The sequence below is a fragment of the Sturnus vulgaris genome, chromosome 14 (assembly GCF_052056855.1).
Source record: "Sturnus vulgaris isolate bStuVul1 chromosome 14, bStuVul1.hap1, whole genome shotgun sequence".
Lineage (NCBI taxonomy): Eukaryota > Metazoa > Chordata > Aves > Passeriformes > Sturnidae > Sturnus > Sturnus vulgaris.
The window spans coordinates 494723-516013 of NC_142256.1; the positions used below are offsets into that span (position 1 = coordinate 494723).

Genomic DNA, 21291 nt, shown 5'->3' on the forward strand with positions numbered 1-21291 from the left:
CTTCCATTCCTTACAGAGCCGTGAATGCTCATTTAGAGAGGGGAAGTCATTAAGACTAATCAGGACGTAATCAGGGCCGTGGTGATGTGCCGGGCGCCCGCTGCGCACAGCCCGGTGCAGGATGCTCTCCAAGGGGACCGTGGTCCCTGGGTGCCAGGGGACAGCAGGTCCTGCCCTCTGTGCTGGGGCACGAGGAGCTCAGCGTGGGGGATGAAGGGGCTCTGTCTGCCACCCCAAACCCCGCGTGCTGGTGGGAGGGACAGCGAGCCTGGGGCTCACCTGGCAGCTGTGATTCAGGGATGGGTGTAACCCTTGCTGTGAGGTTGTGCCAGCACTGTGGGTGCAGTGGGCTGTGTTAATGCTTACAGCTGGTTTTAACACATGCAAAGATGGGATGATGTAGGGAGTCCTCAAGGGCCCTCGTTGCAAATCCAGCAATATGCTGTGAGCATGTATCAGGGACTTAGAGATGAAAACTTTTAATACAGCGTTTAACAAGTTCGGAATACCTGAATTTGGAATGAACTTCACAGTTTAGCTTGCAGAGCTGGCTTGATGGGGCTTGCGGAAGAACTGCTCCGAGGGTGTAATTATTTTTGGGAACATGTAGTGCTTCAGAGCACCCCAGACCAGGCCCTAGATACCTTCTTGTCACCTTTGTACTAACTAGAAATGCTCTTGAATCTCTGTTGATGGATCTTGGTTTACTTTTTTCCCCAGAGAAACAGGTTTCTTAACACTTGTTAATTGGGTGTGCACTGGAACTTACTGAAAAAAATAAATTGTGATCTTTGCATCCCAGGAACCAAAAAAATCTTTATTTTAACACTGTTCCTTATTCCCTTTTTTTCCCCCATACATATGTATTTGTCTGAGAGGAAGATAAAAGCATCTGACTCTTTCAGATAATAACAACTCTTCCTGTGTAAAAAAGAATCAAGTCAATTTTATTTGGTACTGCCAGGTCAAAGAGAAGCTACTGAAGCCCAGCAGCTCTGCAAATTGGGTCACTTATTTTAGTGGGCTGAGCCTGGAACAGGATGTCTAACTTTCAAGTTTGAACACCCTGGCCTTAATGGTTTCTAAATGGAAACTTAGATTCGACAGAGCTTCTGTTTGGGAAGCTTTCTTCCTGTCTTCTCTGAAAAAAAAAAAAAAGGGCACCAAAACAAAGATTAAACCTTCAGTAGCTGCTTGTGTTCACATTATACTTTGGATACTTCAGTGGCTTTGCCAAAGATCCTTGTGACCAGGGACCTTTCAAGTCCCGTGTTCCCTGTTTCCAAATGGCTTCAGTGCTTTGAGCCAGTGCCAAGGTGCTGCCATGGCCCCAAAGCCTGCTCATGCCATCAAAACAGCCTAGCTCAGATGTCTCCCAGAGGCAGCCTGCAGAGAAGGGCTGCTGTTGCTTGCAGGCCACCAGGCTGGCTGGGAACCGAGCACAGGGATGCAGGCAGCAGCTGGCACCTGGCTGGATGGACTGACACAGTGGGTGCAGGCACCTGCAAGCTCCATAGTCAGCCCCAGTATCTTTTCCTGCGTCATTGAGGCCACATTTTGAGCTGTGCAGGAGGGCAGGGGCCAGGCTCAGGCTGTCACGCCCTTTCATGCAGGCACACTGCTAGGTTATGTCCTCCCCCTGCCCAAACCATGTCAGCCAACAGGTTGCGCTTGCAGGAGGTGAGAAAAAGTGCAGAGAGAGTTACTTTATCCAGCCCAGTTAAAAAAAGGGTGATTCATCTCTGGCCAAGACCTTCTTCAGCCTCCAAAAGTTTCCATCCTCTGTTTTCATTCTCTTCCTTTCCCTGTCCCAGCCTGTGGGAACCCAGAAGGATCAACTCTCCTTCAGAGGTCTCCAGCTCTGTTGATGCTCCCAAGCAACTTCAGCTCTGGCCACCACATGAGGCCCAGGAAAGCAAAGAGAGATGACCACAGGAATTTGTGAGGATGGGACCAGCCCTGGTAGCAGTGTGGTACTTCTCCCCTTGAGAATGGAAAGGTTAGGTCAAAGCACGAATTTGGTCTTGAGATACCAGTAAAGCCCTGCTTCTCATGGACCGGCTGGGAGCAGCCTTCAGTCTGGGAAGAGATATGCCATGCATTGGTTCCTAACACGAGGGCTGTGAGGTGGCTTCCCTTGGTGAAAACTAAGGGGGTCTATGGGGGGCCAGAAGCAACCTGGAGGGAAGATGCCAGCACCTCTCTGCTCTACACACCTGCTCTTCTGCTCTCTCAGGGGCAGAGCCGAGACTCATCTGCTCCTTGCCTCAGGGAGCCTCAAGAGTGGGTTTCTGTCTGGCCTCAACCTCAGAAGTACCCACAGGTTGCTGTGGAGGAGCTATGTCCTCTCAGGTGCAGTGGCAGCTACGTGTTAGGCTCTGGTTTGTGCAGGAAGTGGCCCAACATTGGGAAAACCAGCATCTGGGTGCAGGGCGGGCAAGCCTGGCACAAAGCAGATGAGCGTGTCAGTGCTCATCAGGGTGAGTGGTGGTGAGCACGGGCTCTCCATGTGTGCTGTGCAGGCAGGATCTGAGCTTGTTCCTGTGAAGTTAATTCATCAGCTTGGTGCAAACCTGCTCCCCACAGCAGCAGGAGCCTGTTGGTGTCTGGGCATCCTGCAGCTGACCCTGCTGCCACAGCAGCATTGCAGCACCCTCGGCATCCCTGAGCCAGTACCTGGCTCACAGCCAGAATTCGACACGGTGGGGTCCTGCGACAGAGCAGCTGCTCTCATAGCTGTAATGCACAGCTTTCTCCATGGTTTAACACCCTTTAAAAAAAAATCAAAGCAGATGGACCTGGACTACAAGCAGCTCAGTGTCGGCCCTGATTAGATAATTCTGTTGGGCATTTCCCCACTTGTGACCTCTGCCCCTGAGAGCTTTTAAAGAGATGCAAAGACTGAATTTCTCTTATCTCCAGAGCCATTTCCTTCTGAGTGCTACTATTATACCTCAGATGATGTGAAACAAAGGATATTAAAAGACAAATTGAATTTTCACTCTGATCCAGTCTGGGGAAATAAAGGAGTTAAATTAGTACTTTGCTTCTCATGCATTAGCCCAGTGTCTCAAGTAGTCACTCTGTCTTGCACATTCCTTCTTGCATGACACATAGGACACACCACCCTCCTGCAGAGAGCAGCTCTGTATGTTAGGCCTGATATTTGCCATCTCTGGAGGCTGCTGTTATTCTTGTTGCTGGTTAAGATGGAAATGTGCTTATATGTGATCACAATCCAGTTGCCCTTCTCCTGGGACATCTGTATCATGTGTATTTTGCCTCCAGGAGGTATGTATCTCTTCACCTCTGTGGGCTGGCCCCCATGCCAATTCTGTGGAGGATGTGAAACTATGGCAAAGCTTTGGGATCTCAGTTCTGGAGACATCATCTTGAACTTTCAGTTCAGAGTATCCCTGCCCAATTCCTGTGTGCCAACCCTGAGAGCATTCCTTGGGGAAATGCCACAGGGCAGGACTCAATCCTCAGCAGCAGGCTAGTGAATCTCCTCCATTTGCATGTAATTGCAACTTTTCTTTTGCTTGGAAATTTTGGAAAATAATCACGTTTTGTAGTTCCTACCTTTGTGCCATCGGACAACAGCAGTAGAAACTGAGGTGAGGGTGATACCTGTCGATGTTTGGAGCTTTGCTAATCCCAGGTGACTGTTAGTGTCATTGGGCTGCCATGGCCCAAGTGGAGCCCAAATAGCAGCAGTGCCTCTCAGATCACTACCCAGAGGAGATATCTAAGGGTGTTTCAGAAAGGCTACATCCTGTGCCTGAGATTTTTTCCTAGCACTGCTGGCCTGCCTGGCTGCCCCCTGCAAGTGCTGCAGTGGTGTTGCTCCAGCCTGTAGAGGAGGAGACATCCCTTCTGCCCCGCATACAGACCCACAGCCTCCTCCTGGCTTGAACCACAGAGGCAGCTGTCCCAAACAGGCATGATGCTCTCCCAAGGTCTCCACAGGGAGCCGGTCTCTCTCTGGGTGCTGCCTGGAGCACATTGCTGCTCCCTCCATCAGCACCTGGGCTGTGGCTGTCGCTAGGACTGTTGTGCAGAGCTCAGTGAATGCAAGGCTCTGCTTCTCTCAGCCCCCATGAGACCAGAGAGCTCTTGAATCCTGACCTTCAAACTTCATCCACCTTCACCATGGTTCCCTCTGACTCCTGTTGCTGCCCAGATTTTCTCAACAGCTGTCCTCTGCCTCTCTGGCTTTGTGCCCAGATCAATCTCTCTGCATCTGTGTAGTGCCCTCCTCACTCCCTTGAGTCCCTGCAGCCTCCATCCCCTGAGACCAAGTGCCTCTGCCTGATGGAGAGAGTTCAGAGCACCTCCAGCTCCACTGGACTTTGGTGATACTGCTGCCATGGAGTGCGCACTGTAGGGACTTGGACCTCTTTCCATTTGTAAACACCCTCAAGCACAAACAGGGCTCGGTAAATTATATTGTGATGAAGGGGTTTAGATGGAAGAGATCTGACAGCCCTCATTGAATGTGATCTGAATGCAAAGCCCTGTTCCCTCTCCTCCCTGCATGCAGCAAACTCCTGCTCCTTAGGGCATAAATTACTTACTGTTCCCTATAGAATTGAGGGCATGGTTAATTCACCAGCACGTTCCTGCTGCCCAGCAAAAATTTATGACTTTCTCTTTCCTCCCCTGGCTAGCAGAGCTGCTTGGTACCTTTGCCTGACTGGTGGAGGAAGGCAAAAGCTTTTTATTTTCAGGTCCTCTGCTTATATCTGAGTCTTAGGTTTTGTCTGTCTCTTCAGTAGGACAGGCAAAGTGCAAATATTGAAATATTTGCAAGTGGAAGTCAGAACTAATGCCCAAACACCTTTCTTGCAGTAGTTGGAATAGCTGGCCACAGAAGGCAAGTGGGGATTTCCTGGTCTGAGTTCCTCCTGACCATGTGTGACTTCTTTTTAGAGCAGCGACTCACATTAGGTATCTCCTGGGTCCCATCTGAAGCCTGAGTGTGAAATTGGGCTCCTAGCAGTATTTTGAGATGTAAAAAATCACTAGTGTGGAATGGCTGCAGAGGATGCTCAGTGCACAGGGAGCAGGCTAAACAAAATATGTCCTTAGGGCTCACCACTGTGTGAGTGAAGCAATGTGATGTGTGATTTTTGGGCTATTATTAATTCAACAAAGAGTGCAGTGGGGCTCAGTACAGGACTCTGGCTGGACCTGCAAAAGCCTCTATAACATTATTATATAGAGCACTTCTCCCTGGGAGGGATCCAAAGCAGCATTTGTGGAGTTGAATTCTTTTTATAAATCATGGGGAACGTGATGGGCTACATTCACTTAGGCTGCCTCTTCTGCATCCTTCCTGGAAACTCGTCTAATAAGAGCTGGCCTCTGGATGTTGAAACCTTGATGTGTTACTGGTTGTTAATTGCTGGCAGTAGAAGTGCTTCTTTTTTGCCTTGAAATGTGGAATCCCTTCCTAGAATTGCACTGGGGACTAATAAAAGCCACTGCCAGGTTTAATATATTCTATCTCTCAAATTATCTGGATTAAATACAAGGACTGTGTACTGCCAGAGAGGGGATATTCCCTGTTTAACATTGCTTCTGGGCCTTGGAGATCCCAAGACACTGGACCTGAAAATTGTGATTCTCTTTTTTGTGGGGGAGGGGTTTGGCAGGAGTGCTTGGAAGTGGTCATATTTGCCTGAGTTAGAGAATTAATTGCCATAAAAACTATGGTTTTGTAACCAATAGTTACAGCTGCAGGAAAGATCAGAAAGCATCTGAATAAATCCAATTAACTACCTCCAGCTCCATCCATAAGAGAGCCGAACCTTCCAGGGCAGGATTTAAACCACAGTCTGGTTGGCCCTTAACTCTCTCATCCACTAATTGAGGAGAGTGAATAGTCTAGAAATAGGGTCAACTGAAACAGGACATGGTGGGGACTGCCATGCTGGCTGGTCTCAGGGACGAGTAAACCCAGACAAGGGCAGTAAGGAGACAACTGGCTCCTGTGAGAATGTCACATCCTCAGTGGTCCAACACCCCTGTTAATGGATAGGCAGTGGTCCCTGGCAATTGCTTCACTAGTCCACACCTAGACTCGCTGGTTGCTGACTCTGGTGTTCGTGATGCCCTAAGGCAGACGGTTCCTTTCACCTCCCCCCGGTAGTTCTCATCTCTTCGCGTGTCTCACTCTGGCTGCTGCTCTCCTCACGAGCCTTGGGATGATGAAGCGAGTTCCAACTCACCGCTGACCTTCCAGGCTTTGCACTACTCCGTTGTGTGCCGGCGAGGAATGTCAGCCTTGAGATTTTGCCTCTGGCTTTTGGCCGCCCCTCCCTCACGCCGCCTCCGCCGAGCGCCTCTCCTTCAGCAGCGGGCGGCGCTGGACAGCTCCGGGGGCGGGACCCGCGCGCGGCGAGCGGGGCTCGGCTGCTCCTCCACCGCCTCCGCGCCCCCGACCCACGGGCCTCCTCCTCCTCCTCCTCCTCCTCCTCCTCCTCCTCCTCCTCCTCCTCCTCCTCCTCCTCCTCCTCCTCCTCCTCCTCCTCCTCCTCCTCCATCCTCCTCTTTCCTCCCGTCCCATCCCGTCCCTTCGGCCGCCCTTGGTCCCCCTCTGGCCGTCCCACCCCGGTTCCCCTGGCCGCTCCGACCGTCCCATCCCGTCCCTTCCCGCCATGTCCCGTCCCGACCCGATCCGACCCGTCCCATCCCATCCCGTCCCGTCCCGTCCTGTCCCATCCCATCCTGTCCCGACCCTCCTCTGGCTTCACCCGCCCCTCCGGCGCTACATCTTCGGCCATCCTCTTCTCTCGGGAGACCTCCCTCCCTTCCTCCGTCCCTGTCTCCCTTCTCTGTGCCCGGGCTGTCTCCACACGTGTCTGCCCTGCGATGTGCAGCGAGCCGAGGGGCAGAGGGCAGCCCAGGAGGAGGGACCCGGGAGAGTTCACGGGGAGTGCTCCAGGACAGGAAGATGCATGTGCTGCTGTGGATGAGCTGAGGCTGCCGAGCAGAGGGTTTACCCCAGGAGTAATGAGGATAAGAGACCAAATGCTGTCACCTCTCCCAGAGCATGGTGGCCCTGTGCTTTGAAGGAACAGCAGCTGTTGAAAGGTACTGGTGTGATGTCAGTAAATTCCTCCCTCAGAAAGGTTTCTTTCCCTGCTCCTCATATCTCCTAACCCTCACTAGTAAATTTCACGTAAATTTTGATGCTGGTGGGAGTCTGACGCAAGACTGAGAGAATTTCCCATCTTTCCTATCTCCTTCCAGCAGCCAAGGCCATGGGGTGTTTAGGACACAGTAGGTCTGAGGACGGGACTCATGCCCAGAGCCATGCTCCTGTCCCAGGGCTGTTGGACAGGAGGAACAAACAGAGCCCTTCCTGAATCTCTCTGCTGCCTGGCCTGGAGAGTCTGTGATGGCATGGCCAGGGCAGAGGCAATGCACCTCACAGGGCTGGGTTCATTGCTCAGCTTGGTGACATCCCACTTTTGTCTCCTCACAGGCCAACCCCGCTCCCATTATCGTGAATACAGACTCGCTGGAACAAGGGCTCTCTGTAAGTCTCCCGGTTTCGTTTTGCTTCCTTTGATCAAGTGCTGCATTTTCCCTGCTCAGCAATGCAGGAAAGACTTTTCCAGCTCAAGGAGGCCCTGGTAAGGCAGCAGAAGATCCTGATATCCACGCCATGTCGCCACAGCTCATCCCACCCCTAAACCTTTCTGGGGCTGGGTGACACTGTGCAGAACCAAGGTCAGCAGCAAGCCATGCTAAGGTCTCCAGCCCAGGGAGGTACAAGGCAAAAGGCCTCAGCAGAGGAGCTGGGGATCCAGGTAGTGCTCAGAGTTAATCATACAGCCATTTCCTCTGCCTCCCATGCAGGGAGTTGAAAGGCTCTGCTGGGGCACCCTTTGCCTTCCTGCACTGCCTCAGCCTGCTTAGGCAGTCCTGGCCCCTCAAGAGAGGGGCAGGGCTCTCTGGGTGCTTGCTGGCATCTCACTCACCAGTCCTCCTAAGGACTGGTCCCAGGACAGTCCTCCCCCACCAGGGCAGCAGGGCCCATCAGATGCTGCTCCTCTCCCACTGAAGGCTGCCAGCAGCTGAGCAGTACTTGTGTGTTTGCAGTCACAGTGCTTTTGGCACTCCTGGCGTAGTATAAGATAATCCTCCTCGGTTTGTTGCAGACAGGGTTTGCATCCTGCTGCATCTGTCCCCATAACATTTGTAACTCATTCCTGCTGGAGGGATGAAAGGAGGGTGGCCAGTATGGGTTTCTGGTCAGCAGCACTGGCTCCATGCTTGTGGAGTGCTTCCCTTTTTTGCCCAAAGGAGCCCACGGCTTGCCAGGGCTGGGTGCTTTGCACCAGGTTTACTTCTGATGCATCAAACTTCAGCTGCCTTCCACAGCAGTGAAGCAGCACCAGAACTCAGAGCTGGTGGTTTGGAGTCAGAGTAATGGGCCACAGGTGATTTCTGGGGGTTGAATTTCCCCTGTAGGAAACTGCAGCTCTCAGCCCACAGCCTGTGGTGGGGTCAATGCACATCAGAGCTATACTGGGCTGGTTGAGAAGAGCTACAGAAAAGAAGGAAAGCCTGGCTGAGACCTTTCGAACCCCGGCTGTATGGTTTAAATAAGCCTGAATTAAAGCCACCTGACACTGAGGAGGAAGGCAGTGGTGTATCTCTCAGTCTGGTGGTGCTGGGTCCAGCAGCCTTGTATGAATGTAGCAGAGGGGAGCTGCTGTCCCCGAAGGTTACCTTCCCCACATATATGGCATGGTAGGGGGGTTGGGGTTGGAGGTTCTCTCACTGTGCTGGGCACTTCCTGTCTGCACTCTCCTGGCTATTCTATAGGGAGCTGGGAAAAGGGCAGTGTCTCCTGGAGGGACCACCATCATGCTGGACCAGAGCAAGTGAGAAGTGTGCTGTCAGCAGGGCAGGGCAGGGAGGTATTCCAGGATGGAAAATCTGCTTTCACATCCATTTTGTACCCTCCCTCAGCACAAAATGTCACACCTTTGGAGGAACATTGCCCGCTCATCATTGCAGGCACCAGCTTTGCATCCTTTGCCGTACTCCATCCATGCCCATCCCTCCTCCCTGCCTGTGTGCCCAAGGGCAATGAGAGGTGAGCCCAGGGGCCAAGGACAGGCTCTATCACCCTGGACAGGTTACTGAGCCCTGCAGAGGCCAGGAACCTCTGGGAGCCCTCATGCAGGGCAGCAACCACTCCTTCCACTGCAGTGCACTCTGCTTTCCTGCCCTCCTGGCTGCCTCCCTCTACTCCAGCTCATTAACTTCACATCCTTTCCTCTCCCTCCACCTCCATATCTCTGTCCACCCTTCCTCCCTGCACTTTGGCTGGGTTTCAGGGGTGCTCTGCACCCCAGACATATGCCAGCATCGTGCTGGGGGTGACAGGTGACAGTCACTGACCCCATCCATCCAAACTCAGCAAAACATGCTGGGAGCAACTGTCCTGCAGGGGTCAAAAGGTTGTAGCTGTGATCTGCTGTGTGTGTGTCACCACTGGGGTGCCTGGAGCAGCCCATGCCCAGAGAGCAGGGGAGGCACCTCAGTTTGATTCCTCTCAGCCTGGAAACCCTCTTGCCTTCTACTTCTCGTTTCACCATGAAACAGGCCTTGCTCCATCTTTTCCTTCTCTGGGGTGCAGTATTCCTCAGGCTTCAGAGAAAACAACTCCCCAAAACCTCGGCAGTTTCCCAGGCCAGCAAAGGAGCCACACCAGGAGCTTGCTGCAAACACCAAAATGCTGAATATGGAAGCATGGGATTTTTTTTACAAATCAAAATCTGAAGCTTGTTGGTACAGTATGTATTTGGAAGGGTTAAAGTGACATCTTCCAGTCTTTAATTACTTAACTATTCAGTGCTTTCCTTAATGATAAACAGATGGATGTAGTCTAGTTCCTTCCTGTTCTAGCTCCATTGATTGCATTGGACTGGCTGCTGGGCTGGATTTGGCCCGACTGTTTATCAAGAAGTCTGTTCTGCATTTCAATGTCCCCATCCACCCACGTCCATCCCCAGGAGCACGTAGCACCAGTAGCACTGTAAGGTAGGAGCTGCAGCACTGGGATGGCTGGGGCTCAGTGTGTGGCTTGAGAGAGCCCAGCACCCCAGGGTGTAAAAATCCAAATAATCCATGGTAAAATGCCTGCAGTATTAAAATTATCCCTTTAAGGGTAAGGAGAGTGCTGGAGGGCATCACCCATGCCAGCTCCAGGTCTTTGCTCACAGTTTCACATCTTGGCGTATTCTGCCCAGCACGTCTATAATGGGGAGATGGAGAATTGGAAACAGAATTTCCATGGCAGATGAGGTCTCTGCATTTCAGAGCTACCTCTCTGAAGCTAAAACAACTTCTTGCTGGCAGGCAGTCCCAAAATGATCAGGGAAAGTCAATCCAAAGCCCTTGAGGTGTTGAAGGTTTCAGAGTCTGGGTCCTTGGAGTCTGTTTTGGTGCCTCATGCAATCACCTCTTCAGTCGCTTAAAAGCCAGATGTGAGGAAGACAGCTACTTCCAGGCTCGATCTGAGCCACTGAGTCCCTCACTCTTTGCCAACTGCTGTCTGGGGCACATTCCAGTGCCAGTTCCTGCAGGCAACCTGGCTGTAGTGTTCTCCCAGCTGTGGCTGTACTGTCAGGCTGTAAACCCCTTACTCTGCCCAGGCTCAGCAGGTTGGTCCCCACAGCCCTCTGGCAGAAGGCTGACCAGAACTAGGGCATTTATTCATTCTGTGCACAAAGCCAGCACCATGGGCAGTGCACACGAGGATGTTGAGGCCAGGGGGTAGCTGGAAGCGAGTCAGTAGGTCTCAGTGCTGCGGCAGGACACACGGACATGCGGAGGTGACAGGAGGGAGCTCTTGACCTATTTTCCCTGGGCCCCCTGCCATGTGCAGGCAGGGAGAGCTCTCCTGTGCCAGCACTGGCAGTGCCCGTGCCAGCAGGGAGGTGCCCATTGCACCTGCTATCCTGGCACAGGGCTGCTCCCCTTTCCCCTGTGCTGGGACAGGTGTGGGGCATTGCCAGATGCCTTCCACACCCAGGGCTGGCTGGCACAACCAAGGGCTGGCTCTCTAGTCTTCAGACCCTTTCCATTACCTCGATAAATGGCTGCTCCACCAGCAGTTCTCAGTGCTCATCCTCATCACATCCTAAGCACAGAATATGAGCAGGATCCTGTTCCAAAAGGGACTGTGAGCAGTGTTATCCTTCCTGCAGGTTATTTCCTCTTGCAGCCTGGTTAGCTATCTGGGTTGCATTTGAGGAACCTGATCTTTGTCCTCTAAATCTGGCCTTCTTTTTTATTTAAAAAACAAGCAAACAAGCAAAACCAAAAAAAAAAAAAAAAAAAAAAAAAACAAAAAAAAACAGCCAACCCACGTCCTACCCCAAAAAACCCACCTCAAATCCTTGCTGTAGCAAATTCCAAGGGGTGTTCCACGTGGGCTGTTATGTTGGACAGCAGATCCTGCAGACAGCTTGCAGTAGCTCTGGAAGGTGTGTGCTCTTCTGTTTATCAAATGAGTGTTAACTCTGCAGCCTTCTGTTGATGAGCTAAATGCCGTCATCAGTAACTATTTCTCTCCTGCTCTAAACAGGAGAGGGCCAGTAAAGGCACCTCTTCCTGAGCCCTCAGGTGGGCTTGTTGCATGGGAAGGCCTGGAAAAAAATACTCTTTTCCATGAGAAAACAGGTGATGCTTAGGATCAGGATATGCTGGAAACAGCTAATTAGCCCCTAACACTGCTGTCAGCTCTGCAGGTGTTAGACAAGGAGAGGAGAGCAGGGTGTGGTGTGCTCTCCCACCCTGGAAGTGATGGAGCCAGGCATCTTCCCACTGGAGATGGCCCCAAACAGGGTCTGGAGAGAAGCACAGGACACTGGCAAAGGATAGGGAGAGCAACCTTTAACAGAGCCAGGTCCTGGCAGATCTGGCAGGTATCATGGGGAGGTTTTTGCCATTAGTGACTGGTATATTTGATTTTCCAGCACTGGAACGTTCATTTTGTTGGCTTGTTCCCTTGGTTACGTGGTATATATTAGGTTCTTTATTTGGCTTCCTTATACAATTAACTGGCGTTCCATTGCGTGAATTTCGGAAACATAATCAGAGCTAAAACTTCATGGTCAGGCCTGGCTGACCCTAGCATGCCTGGCCAGCGCAGGCTCTGCACCAAGCATCAAGCAAGCACCTACACCGCCGGTTTTCCAGGAGCATGGAAAACACTGCTCAGCATTGGCAGCCCAGGGATTTGGGGAGCGGGGCTGTCCCATCTCACCTGGAGTGTCTGACAGGGTCTGTGTGCTGCGGTGTCAGCACTCCCCTGGCAGCGGTCGCTCCTCGGCAGGGCCCCCGAGCGCTGGCTCTCACCACGGCTCACAGATTGTCAGAGTTTTCTGCAGATCCCATCCTGGAGGGATGTGTACGCTGTTCCTCTGCGGCCGTGGGTGTGCATATGGCTGGCTGTGTGGCAACTGTGTTCAATGCCAAAGCAGGGAGGACAATGTGTGTAGTAGCATAGGGTGCCAGGAATCTGAGTTGCTGGAAAGCTGGGGAAAGGCGATGCTGCGCCCCACGCACCGGGATGCCAACTGCAGAGAGGGGATGGGCCAGGCTGTGCTGAGCGGGGCTCTGTTGAGCTGGGCCGTGCTGAGCTGTACCATGCTGAGCAGGGCTCTGTTGAGCTGGGCCATGCTGAGCTGGGCCGTGCTGAGCAGGGCTGTGCTGAGCTGGGCTCTGAGGGCGGCACAGGCCAGCGAGCTGGGCTGCATTTAGGATTAGTCAGTATGGGAAGATGAGAGGAGGGAAAATCTGTCCCATGCCGGAGGAGGGAGCTGTGGCAAGGGAAGCAGTGCCCCTCTGCCCGCAGGAGCACAGCACACGGCGGCACTGTGGCAGAAGGTGGCGCTGACCATATGTCCCTGAGCCTCTGAGGCTGTCAGGGACCCTGCTGTGGGTTAATCCCACCACACCGGTGCTTTTCGGCTGCAAGATCCTCCTGTAAGAGCTGGCCAAGGCCTCTCCCGATGTGCTGGGAGGATCTGAGCATCCTACTATTGGAGTATCTGGATGTCCCAACCTTGAACTGTCCCCTGAAATCTTCTGTGGCTGAGAGGTACAGGCACAGAGCACATCCAAGAAGGGACAACACGCTAAGCCTGTGTTCCCTGGAGCCTCATTCCCATCTCTTTGCCCATCCTTGAAGCGCAGTACAGGGTGTGGGATTGCTTTGGCCTCCCAGGGCAGAGGATGAGGGGGTGTGTATCACAGATGGCACAGCCCTATCCCAGATCCTGTCCTGCAGAACTGCTCCTCTGCCTGGGCCCCCGATGGTTTCCACCTAGAAAAACTCCTGTTTCCTCTTCCTACCTATCAATAGAGCCTCACCCTTGCCTCGCTGGGTTTTCTTCTGTGGTGTCAGATGATGGCTTTAGCATAAATGGTGGTTGCTATCCCCTCCATGGGATGACCCAGAACTGTGGGGGTGTGGAGGATGGCAGGGCTGTGCCTTTCAGAGGCAGATAGCAAAAAGCTGGGAAAGCAGGACACAGCCAGCATGCTTGTGCCCCACAAGGAGAACTGTGTCCAAACAAAGAAATGTCAACTCCAGTTTAGGATACAGAGCATATACAGAAAGTGGCTCCCTACAATCTATGAGCCATCAGTTAATGATGGATGTAAAATCCAAATGAGGAACCCTGCATGTTGTCCTGAGGCCAGAGGCAGAGGCAGGACTGCACAGTGAGAGAGATGTTTGCCTGCTTAGTCCAGGGTTCCACTGCCTCTGCCTTGTCATACAGAACTACCCATGTCCTATCCCTTGTTTCCCAGAATGACTCAAATTATGAGGTTGAGTTCAGTCCCCTCCAAAACAAATTTGAGTCAACAGTGTGCCCTAGTAGCCAAAAAGTCAACCTTGGCCTGGAGTGCAGCAGGGACAGCATCAGCTGATGGGCAAGGGATGGATTGTCCAGCTCTGCTCCCACTGGGGGCAACCTCACCTCGAGTCCTGGGGCTACAATAAAATTATATAAAGCTGTTAGAGAGCGTCCAAAGGAGGCTACAAAGGTAGTAGCCTCCTATAGATCTCCTTCGATCTATAGGAGACCATACCAGCAAAGAGTGAGGTGGCTTGGCTTATTCAGCCTGGAGAAGAGGAGACTGAGGACAGACTTCACCACAGTTTACAGCTTCCTCATGAGGAGCAGATGCTGATCTCTTCTCTCAGGTTCTCAGTGACAGGACCTGAGGGAAGGGCTGTGCCAGGGGAGGTTGGACATTAGGACAAGGTTTTTCACACAGAGAGTGGTGGGGCACTGAACAGGCTCCCCAGGGATTGGTCATGGCCCCAAGGCTGCCAGAACTGAAGGAGTATTTGGACAACTCATGGTGGGATTTTTGGGAGGACTGTGCAGGGCCAGGAGTTGGATTCCATGACTCTTTAGGTTCCCTTCCACTCAGTTTTCTTTGAAACTGTTGCTGTTAACTATTGGATGTTTCAGTAGCCAATTACATTTCAAATCTTGCTAAATTTTAGACCTTGGTAGCTGTTTCTGGCCTGATCCTGATAATCTGGAGTGAAACTGCTGCAATTTTCCTGTGCATTGTTGATTATGAGGAAAATGGATTTTTTTTTTTTAAGTTTATATTTACCATTTTGCAGCCTACAATTGCATCCTTTTTTGTTTCTATTCATTATGTTTCCAAGAGCTCTGCTTTGATACTTTGGGTATAGGAGACTTTTAAGCGTGGGGATCAGTGTGGTGTACAGCACTGAGACAAGCTCTACACCATTTTTGTATATAAGGGCATCACAATGTTTTCACCTCTTACTGTGCTCCACTCTCTCACACCAACTAATTTCCTTGGCACCCAACTAATTTTATAGAAAAATTATTCTGAATTTCCTGTTAATACAGTCATGCTACGAAAAGATTTAAAAAATATAAGCTGTTAAAGGTGTTTATTATGTTATTATGTACAGACATTTTCTTTCCCTTTAAATGGACCGACCCCCTCTCTTCCTTTCCTCAAGCAGTGAATTCCTGAGGTTAATTATATGCTGCGTAACAAAGGTGTTATTTCTTTTTGTGCCTTCGGTTGTGTTCCTTTTCATGGCTGGAGAAATGAGCTGGGAGAATAAAAGCTTTGCACAGAAGTGCATTAAAGTCAGTGGGCTTTGGCTCATGCCCAGAGAGAAAAGCAGCACATGGTTTAATTCCAGGGCAGGCCCAAGCAGTTGCATTTAAGGTTTTTTCGGCGGTGATGGTGCAGCTTTTAGGTTGGATTCTTCATGTTCAGCTATCAGAGAGGAAAAACAAATTCCCCCAGGACCAGCAGAGAGTCGTAACACGCTGTCTCCCTTTCTCCAGATGAATGGCAGTGATGGGATGTTCAAATATGAAGAGATCGTCTTGGAAAGGGTAAGTACTCCTTACTCACCCACCAGCAGCCTCCTCCCACTCGCCCACCCGCGGCACAGCTGGGCCCCCATGCATCCCTGCACAGCTGATGGGGAGAGGTTGGTCTCTGCTCCCCGCTCTCTCTGGAGGCTTTCACGGGTGTTGCACCTGCTTTGCCAGCCTTGGCTCCCACCAGGATGGGCTTGCTGCTCCCCTCTCCCCCTGCACACCCCTCCAGAAGGGAGGGAAGAAGACTTCTCTCTTGCCTCCCTCCTTCACACCCTCTCCCCCACAAACACATCAGTTCCAAACTTGTTGGGAGGCTCTTTGTCATTGCCTTTGTCAGAAAGCAGAGGTGTGGGGAGCTCTGCTTGTGCAGACACAGGTGGGTGCACCCCACAGCTGGACACAGGGACCATAGCCACCCTGCCACCAGACTCCCCATCACTCTAGGGCACACAGCCTTGGGATGCTAAGCTGCAAGAACAGGTTATTTAGTAAAACAAACCACAAAACCACAATGGAGGAAGTTCCTGTTCAAGTCTTTTCCTTGTTGGCAACACAGAGGTGATGGCATGTGCCACACCAGCCATGGCTAGAATTAGCTCCCCTCATGTATGGGATTAATCCAGAGGCAAGCCAGCAGCACATAGGGCATGAAGGGCCTTCTTGTTGCCCAGGAAGCAGCAGGGGAGGAGGGATGGAGAGGGAAATGCTAGCCTAGGGTTTACTCTGAGAGACAGGCCCAGCCCTGCTGGCTGGGAATGGCTGTGGTGGGAGGCTGCCCGCAGCTCTCCACAGCACACCTTGCCTCCCCCTCACTGCCGTGCCAGGCGGCTCAGCCTCGCCGCGTGGCCAGCATTACAGGGGAAGACGCATCGCTCATTATTCTGTTTCTCTCTGCCTTTAGTCATCTCCCTCCTTCCCTTGGCTCTGCATCACCGAGGTGGGTGGACGGAAGGTTATCTGGGGCTGCCGCCTCACCCACCGCTTCCCTGGCGTGCCTGACGAAACCAGCCCAGAGGTTCCCTTCTTTTTGGGCTAAGTGCTTCTTGCTCCGGGCCCAAGTCACAGGCAAAAGCCTTGTTTCAGGGATTCAGAGCATCTTCTGTCCTCAGCTCATAGGGGGAACAGGGGAAGAGCTGGCAGGACCACACAGAGAGGCAACATTTATTGATGCCCCCATTTCAAAGCCCCAAGCATCAATTCATTCTCCACCAGCAAGAAACCATGAGGGAATCTCACTGCTTAGCAGCCTGTGCTAGCAAGCATGGACCATACCCAGGTCCTTCCCCTTCACCTGGTCCCTCGTGGGATCCAACAATCCTATCCTAATGCAGGAGAAGTACCCTGGTGCCTGCAGGTGAGGCTGTCCCCCTGCTGGGGTGTTTGGCTTCCAGAATTGACCTCAGTGTACCCCAAAATCGCTGGTCAGTCACTGTTATTAATCCTTGTCTTTGTTGTAAAGATGAGCATAAATGCAGCAGCATTTTTGGGGCAATAATAGCAGAAACACAATCTGCAAAGGGACGTGGCTTTCTGTTTACCCACCACACATGTCCGCAGCCGGAGCTGCCCTGGCATCAATCCTGATGTCAGCTAAGAAATCCCTTGAACTCCTTTTTGAGGTTTATCAAAATAAAAATTAACACCTCCCAGATAATTTCCAGGTTTAGTAGCTAACCAAGGAACTTCCATAGACAGGCACAAGGAGTGGCTGGAGATAATTTTGCAATCTCACCTGCCTTGCTGCGGCCAGGCTTGGTCTCTCTGACAGTAAGAAGTTTTTTTGAGCTAGGCACAGGGTAATCAGAACCCATCATAGAGGAAAGAGAGCAGCCTCAGACCCTTTACCGTTGAATGCCTCTGTGTCACATGCCAGCCAAATCCCAGCTGGCCAGAGAGCTTCCAGGAGCTCTGCGCAGTGACAGGCATTGGTGGCTCCTGGTGCTTTGTCATGAGTGTCATAAAGCCAGCTCTACATTGCTGCAGGAGCTAATGCTGGGGAAAAATGGCTGGGGAGAAGTGCAAGCCCTAGCTGGCTGTAGGTGCTAAATTATTCTGGCAGACAGAGTTCCAATATGGCCCTCTCAGCCATAGGTCCCATGGAAGAACAGAGCACCCCGTCATCTCCCACTGAGCACTGGGGCCATGGGCAGCCAGGAGAGCTTGGCCCAAGCCCGCTCATATACGAGAGAGGCAGGCACAATAGTATGTGACTACGTGTCAGCTCTTCCACATGAGGGAACAAGGCGAGAAGCCATCTGATTTTCAAGGCAGAGCAAAAAAGGCAGGAATTGTCCACTTGCATCAAGCATGGATTTGGAAGGCCTGTGAGTGTGTCACTAATGAGGATCCTGCAAGTGGGAGAGGTGGCACAGGGCCAAAGCTACTCAATCCTGAGATGCTCGGGAAATGGCCTGGAGATGAGCTGTGGTCCCTGCACTCCCCTCAGGCAAAATTCGGCAGGAGAAGCTCAAGTGATGCTCCAAGCATGTCTGCAAGGAAAAGGAGACAGAACTGGAGAGCCCACTCCATCCTGATAGCCACCTTCACCCAAACATGTAAATTCTGGCATAAGTGTTGCTGATGTCCTCAGCTTGGCTCTGTGCCAGGGCTACATCCGAGGATGCAGAGGGCAGGAGTGGGATGCTGGTGACTGGTGCAATCCCCACTGGTCTGTTCATGCTGCGGCATCGGTGTCTCCTCCTGGGGAGCAGACAGCAAGGGGAGGTTTTCTCCGCCAAGGACCACCTCCTCTTCCCCAGCTCCCCGCCTGCCTTAGTCTCTCCGTGGAGACGCGGTGGTGAGGGAGGTCCTCGGCGGCTCCCACTCTCCCACTCCATCTGTTCAGTGCTCCACGCTGCTGCGCTGAGCACTCAGCTGAGGAACGCCAGCCTCTCCTCTGGCCAGCATCCCTCTGCCCCTGAGCCGGGCACCCTGGGGTGTGCTAGATTCTGTAAGGGCTTCTGCGCCCCAGGCAGTCCCGCGGTTGGGGGGAACCATTTAAGGAGGGCTTGCAGCAAGCGGTTGCCCATGGGTAAAAGACGCGGCGTTTGATTTCCCACAGGGTAACTCTGGCCTCGGCTTCAGCATAGCAGGAGGCATCGACAACCCCCACGTTCCAGATGACCCGGGTATCTTCATCACCAAGATCATCCCCGGGGGAGCGGCAGCCATGGATGGCCGTCTAGGGTGAGTAGAGTACAGGGCTGAGGGAGCAGCCAGGGTGTCACCCAGGATCTCTGCATGGACCCTCTAGGCCTAAACCCTTTTCCCAACGTGGTCCCTCCTCCTTCCCCACAGCAAGATCCCCTCGGGCCAGGGATGTCCACTGTCCCTCACCACCAGCCTCCTGTCTGTAGCCACCCATCTTCCCCTCCCTGTATCAGGCTACTGCTCCCATCCATCCTACTACAGCCCAGGGCAGGGATCCAGCCTTCCTTCTCATCTCCCATCTCTATCAGGATCGAACTATAGGGACCAGCTCCACTCTCCCCTGCTTTGGGAGGGACCTCTTTCTCACCCCAGCAGGGCATATCTGGCCAGCCTGAGCAATCCTCATTTGTGTGTCTGGAGGAGGGTGGCATGGGCTGGTAGTTCCCCAGGGATGCTCAGGGTCATCCTGTGCCCACAGGGTGAACGACTGCGTGCTGCGGGTGAACGACGTGGATGTCTCTGAGGTTGTGCACAGCAAAGCTGTGGAGGCCCTGAAGGAAGCAGGCCCCGTGGTGCGGCTTGTGGTGCGCCGCCGGCAGCCCCCGCCAGAGACCATCATGGAGGTTAACCTGATGAAGGGCCCCAAAGGTGAACCCTTCACTCTGCTCGCTTGGCCAGGGTGCCCCACTGCCCCACAGGACAGTGTGTGATGACTCCTTGGTGTGAGATGTCATGAGATGCGGGGCAGCCTCACGGGGGATGTGGGATGCAAGGTGGCACTGACATAGTGTGGGATGCTGCAGGGTGGCCCAGCAGTGTGGAATGCTGTGGGGCACGGGGCATGGGACAGACCCACAGTGCAGTGCATGGTGGCCAGGCTGGCCCCAGGCAGCAGCGGGGTGGCCCATTGCCTACTGAGTCTGGGCAGGGTGCCAAGCCCAGTGAGGTACAAGGGCTGTGGTGCCAGCTCAGGACTCTGTCAATCTGTCTGTCCCTCACTTGCATTCTCACTCTCCCTCAGGCCTGGGGTTCAGCATTGCAGGGGGCATTGGGAACCAGCACATCCCTGGGGACAACAGCATCTACATCACCAAGATCATCGAGGGAGGTGCTGCCCAGAAGGACGGGCGCTTGCAGATTGGGGACCGGCTGCTTGCGGTAAGCCCCATGACCACAGCCAGCTGTGAGGTGAAGCTGAACAGGTTCCACTGTGATGCAGTGTTGATCCTGAACCCCAGCACTCATCCTGTCAGCAGCTTCAACCCTCTTCCCTGGGACTCCTGCTGGGATGTTGCTGTGGGAGGGCAGGCATAGTAATGGCTGCAGACTGGAGGGCCAAACCCAAGGCGATGAGACCATGCCTCTGGAGCTACCGTGGCACCTCCCCTATGGAAAACCACTCCTGCAGGGCTGCACTGGTCCCTGCCCTCCTGCTCAGCTGTGTCATCCAACCCTTTCCCTCTGGCAGGTGAATAACACAAACCTGCAGGACGTGCGGCACGAGGAGGCAGTGGCCGCCCTGAAGAACACCTCTGACATGGTGTACTTGAAAGTGGCCAAGCCCGGCAACATCCACCTCAACGACATGTACGCGCCCCCCGACTACGCCAGCAGTACGTACACCACTGGCCACTGCCTGGGCACGCGGGGCTGTGGGGCACCTGAGCGTCTTGGGGTGGGGAGCAGGGCTGGGCTGGTCTCCATGCCTTCATTGTAAATGCATTTCTGCTCCTGATGACCTTCTCCTCCCCTGCAGCCTTCTCAGCCTTGGCTGACAACCACATAAGCCATAACTCCAGTCTGGGCTACCTGGGCAGCGTTGAGAGCAAGCCTGCCTATACCATCCCTCCCCAGGTGACTCCGTCCCGGTACTCGCCTATCCCTCGGCACATGATTGGAGACGATGACTTCACCAGGTGAGTATCAGGCATGAGCATCCTCATCATGCTCCTTTTCACTCCCTCACTTCTCATTCCCTCTGTGGTGGCTTGACATCATCCCCACTGCCAGTGCAGAGCCTCGAAAGGCCATTTGTAGGTGCATGGTGCAATGCTCGAGGACCCCGTTATGAGCTCTGTGCCCTGAGACCAGTCCTGCTGTGTCAGTCTCTGGCTTGCTGCATTCACTCCCTCTCCATTCCCTCTCCTACTCTTTCACAAGCCTTACACAACTGCATTTCAGCTTCATTCTTATTTTACAATACCTGGAATACAAGATGTTCCCTGCCCTTATGGTGCCATCCAGCAGTGCCACAGGCTCCCAGGATGTCCCCAGGTGGAGCTGTGCTGGGGGTGAAGGGCCAGGGGGAGCACAGCCTTGCAAACAAGTGGGGCCCCTCCCACACCCCCTGAGACTGGCATCCCAAACCACCTGCACTCAGGTGCAATTTCGATGACTGCCAGCTGCTGGCCTGACAGCCTCCTATCCAGTCCTGGCACAGCCCCCTTTGCCCCAGTAGAATCCTTTATGCTGCCTGAAGAGGTTTGTTCCCTGAACCCAGGAAATAAAAGAGGAGCGCAAAGAAAACATTGCTCTGAGCCTAAATGCGATATAAAACTTCTCCAAAGCCTCAAGCTGAGGGTAGGAGAGTGAGACCTAGAAAGTCCTGCTCTGCTAGCTGATTCTTACAGCTTACCCTCTTCTTGTCACAGCCCTGGGGCCAGTTCTCTGAATGTGCTATCCCCAGGGCCAGGACTGTAGGGCTTAGGCTGAT

At 53.0% G+C, this 21291-nt stretch overlaps 1 protein-coding gene across 8 annotated transcripts in view; it reads left to right on the plus strand.

Moving 5' to 3' along the window:
- DLG3 (discs large MAGUK scaffold protein 3) overlaps positions 1–21291 on the plus strand; it is a 76945-nt gene that overhangs the window by 31253 nt on the left and 24401 nt on the right. For 5 of the 8 annotated variants that reach the window (XM_014877142.2, XM_088172904.1, XM_088172903.1 and 2 more), the window contains 7 exons: positions 7493–7546; positions 15390–15440; positions 18490–18614; positions 19057–19226; positions 19600–19736; positions 20047–20191; positions 20335–20494. In XM_014877142.2, the coding sequence (XP_014732628.1) occupies positions 7493–7546; positions 15390–15440; positions 18490–18614; positions 19057–19226; positions 19600–19736; positions 20047–20191; positions 20335–20494 (842 nt within the window). Of the gene's footprint in view, positions 1–6727; positions 7099–7492; positions 7547–15389; positions 15441–18489; positions 18615–19056; positions 19227–19599; positions 19737–20046; positions 20192–20334; positions 20495–21291 lie in introns of those variants that run through there. The other 3 variants (XM_088172906.1, XM_088172908.1, XM_088172909.1) reach the window with 2 other exon arrangements.